We start from the raw sequence: 3,033 nt of genomic DNA, 5'->3' as shown, positions 1-3,033 counted from the left end.
GACATACATTGTGATCGCCTGTACAGCACGCGACCTGGTCATTGCAAGCAGTACTGACGGGAACGGTAATGGCTGTTTCTCACATTCAGCTACCAAACAAGATTGCAAGTGAGCAGATGCTGGCTTACCGATGATGGAAAGGTCAATCGGACTGCAGTTCCCACCAAGCAGACCGTCTGGGTTGCCCTTGATACAGCAAGAGATCTGCTGATGATTGCCACACTGCGCAGCGGCGTCACCAAGAGTCACTCCCAGCTGTCGAGGGGAAACAGGGCTGGCGGCAGCAACGAGAGCAGCACAAAGCAAAGTTGCGAGTACACCCATGATGAAATGTTGCAAATGTAAGAACGCGACAGAGTACTGAGAAATGAGAGATATCCGGGAACTGGGTCACTTTTGTTGAGAAAATCAAGTAAAAGGAAGAAGCAGTCTTTATATATCTGCAGGTCTTACTAAGAAGCGCACCACTCGCGGCCGGAATTCCGCGCCGTGCCGTCTGACGCCTCCTTTTCCAGTGGTCGGGGATAAAATTTGAGTGGTTTCATAAATACAGGGTTTCTCGAGCCGCGCAGTCCGCAGCGTCCTAGATGGTGGGATAATGAAGGTAGAATATCCCAGTGGGTTGGAAGACGGCCGGTGGTTGCAGTTGAAGGTAGAGTCAGAGATGAATATATTCCAAACTTATTTACCAACTATAGACATGTTCTTACTACTTTTACTATTTTCAACATCGTTGTCCCTAGTTGTTTAAAAGTACGGAAAGAAGCTTGGGGTAGTTGGGAGTTCCAAGGCCAGTGACGGGGTCCCAGCCGGCGACGGCAGAGAAACCCTTGTTGCCGCACTCGCTGGCGGCGCCGTCGCCGTTGGGCCCGCCAAGATGCTGGTCGCCCGAGGTGATGTCGTTGAACATGCCGGGGTTCTGGTAGAGGGTAGGGTTGAGGAAGCCGAGAGGACCCTTCTTGCCGGCCTTGATGCGCTCGTTGATGATGCGGTTGATGAGCGCGGCGAAGATGGGAGCAGACTGCGACGTGCCGCCGCTGGTGCCGTCCTTGCCGTTGACGACGACGACGCCGTAGAGGCCGTTGGCGGAGACATCGGGGTAGCCGCGACCGGCACGGTTGTAGATGCCGCCGTTGTTGGGAATGACGCCGTTGGTGGTGTTGTACGATGGGTAGCCGGGGTCGTGCTGGGAGAAGTAGCTGTCGGCACCAGTGTTAGTAAAAAATGTTTATGATAGTTGCAGCAGGGTAGGCGCAAACGTACGTGGCGAGGGCAGACTTTTGGTAGTCGGGAGCAGGGTTGACGTTGCTGAAGCCACCGCCGGAGGAAAAGCGCTCCATGGTGGCTGTCTCGGCGTCGCCGGGGCTGGACCCGGCCGGAAGCTGGGTGGCGCCGACAGAGGTGATGTAAGGGCAGCCGCCGAGAACACCGGGGACGAAGACGTTCTGGTTGTTGCCGAGGCACTCACGCTCGCGGCTGGCCACACCAGAGTCGCCCGAGGAGATGAGAACAGACACGCCCTGAAGACCAAGCTTCATCCACTCATTGCATTGGCGCTGTACAAAGGTCAGTATTCCTGTTTCGTACGGGGATTACGGGAATTATCTGTCACGAACCTTGACGTAGCTGGCGCTAAAGTCGGCCTCGTCGACACCGTACGAGATGGAGATGACGTTGGTGGACTTGTACTTGCCGCACTCACCGCTGTCGTTGCAGTAGGAGGCATCGAGGCCTTCCAGAAGAGGGTCGAAGAAGCTCAGAGCGTCGTCGGGCACGCCGACCTCGTAGTTGACGGTGCCCTGGGGGTAGATGATGGGCACGGCCATCTCGTAGTCGAGATCGGCCTCGCCGCTGTCCTGGGTGCTGCTCTGCTGGTTGACAGGGGCGTTCTTGGGCGCGGTGCCCTTGGGCACGTAGCTGGCGTACTTGCTGTAAAAGGTGTTGAGGTCGGACTGGATATACTGCTCGCCGGCCTCCTCGTAGATGCCGAGGTCGTTGGAGGCGTCCTTGAGGGTGCCCTGGGCGAAGCCGTACATGGCGCGCAGGCAGGTGGGCGTGATGCGCGTCGGGCACGTCGACGCCTGCGTCGACAGAGCCTCGCTGACGGGCCAGAAGGGCACCTTGGGCAGGGGCGGGCGCACAATCTTGGTGGTGGCGGCGAGGGCGACGGCGGGCTGGACAAAGTCGACGTGCTCGGCGACGGCGCTGGGCAGCTTGTACGCGTCGGTGCCGATGTAGATGCCCTGGCGCGTCGGGTGCGTGTACTGGCTGTACGTGGTGTCGAGCAGGGACCCGAGCTTGCCCGTCGTCGTCTCAAACGTCAGCCACCCCTGGTTCTGGCTGTGCTTGATGGACGAGGCATCGATGCCCGAGGCCACGAGCCACGACTTGACGGCGGCGACGCTCTGGCCGTCGGGGGCAAAGGTCGAGACGACCTGGTCCTCGGTGTAGTGCTTGCCGTAGTCGGGCGAGTTGGGGTCGGAGCTGTGTGTGTCAGTTGAAGTGGTGGGAGAGCGGGGAGAGAGAGGGATGGCAACGTACACCTGCAGGAGGAGGTCCATGGCATTGTCCAGGTTGCGCTGCTTCAGAGCGATGCGGACAGGCACGCGCGTGTTGGTGTCGACGGCGGCACCCTTGGTGTACCCGACGTGGCTGGCATCTCTGGACTCGTGGACGACCATGTTGGACGCGGGCGCGGCCAGGGCCGAGGCCGCGAGGACGAGGACGTTGAGCTTCATGATGTGCAAGTGCCGATGAGTTGGGGAGTGTAATCAAGGCCTGGCGAGTCTGTGCTTGGCGAGCTTGATCAGTCGTTCTTGAAGGCGATGGCGGGCTCTTTTTATATCCTCCGAGCCAAGCGGTCCATCTCGATGGCATCACCGTCTCCAAGACTATCTATGGTATCCGTCCGATGCGGATAATGGGGTCTGCTCTCCGCCCTATCGCCGCTGTAGACTGTGTCTGGGCAATCTGCGTGCAACGTGTGCAAGTCACCTTCTGCAACGGAACAGTACCTTCTGCAATCATGTTAGT

General features: G+C 58.8%; 1 protein-coding gene across 1 annotated transcript; it reads right to left on the bottom strand.

Annotated features, from left to right (window-relative positions):
* Positions 1-452: 452 nt before the first annotated feature.
* On the bottom strand, positions 453-2,738 carry CCM_07318 (protease S8 tripeptidyl peptidase I, putative; the record flags this gene model as incomplete). The annotated part of the gene is made up of 4 exons (XM_006672459.1): positions 453-692; positions 758-1,199; positions 1,264-1,556; positions 1,617-2,738. The coding sequence occupies 4 exons, from the start codon at positions 2,736-2,738 to the stop codon at positions 453-455; spliced, it is 2,097 nt and encodes a 698-aa protein (XP_006672522.1).
* Positions 2,739-3,033: the final 295 nt, after the last annotated feature.

The sequence above is a fragment of the Cordyceps militaris genome, assembly GCF_000225605.1.
Source record: "Cordyceps militaris CM01 unplaced genomic scaffold CCM_S00006, whole genome shotgun sequence".
Classification (NCBI taxonomy): Eukaryota; Fungi; Ascomycota; class Sordariomycetes; order Hypocreales; family Cordycipitaceae; genus Cordyceps; species Cordyceps militaris.
The sequence above is the reverse complement of the archived record's forward strand: the minus strand, read 5'-3'. Positions and strand labels throughout refer to the sequence as shown.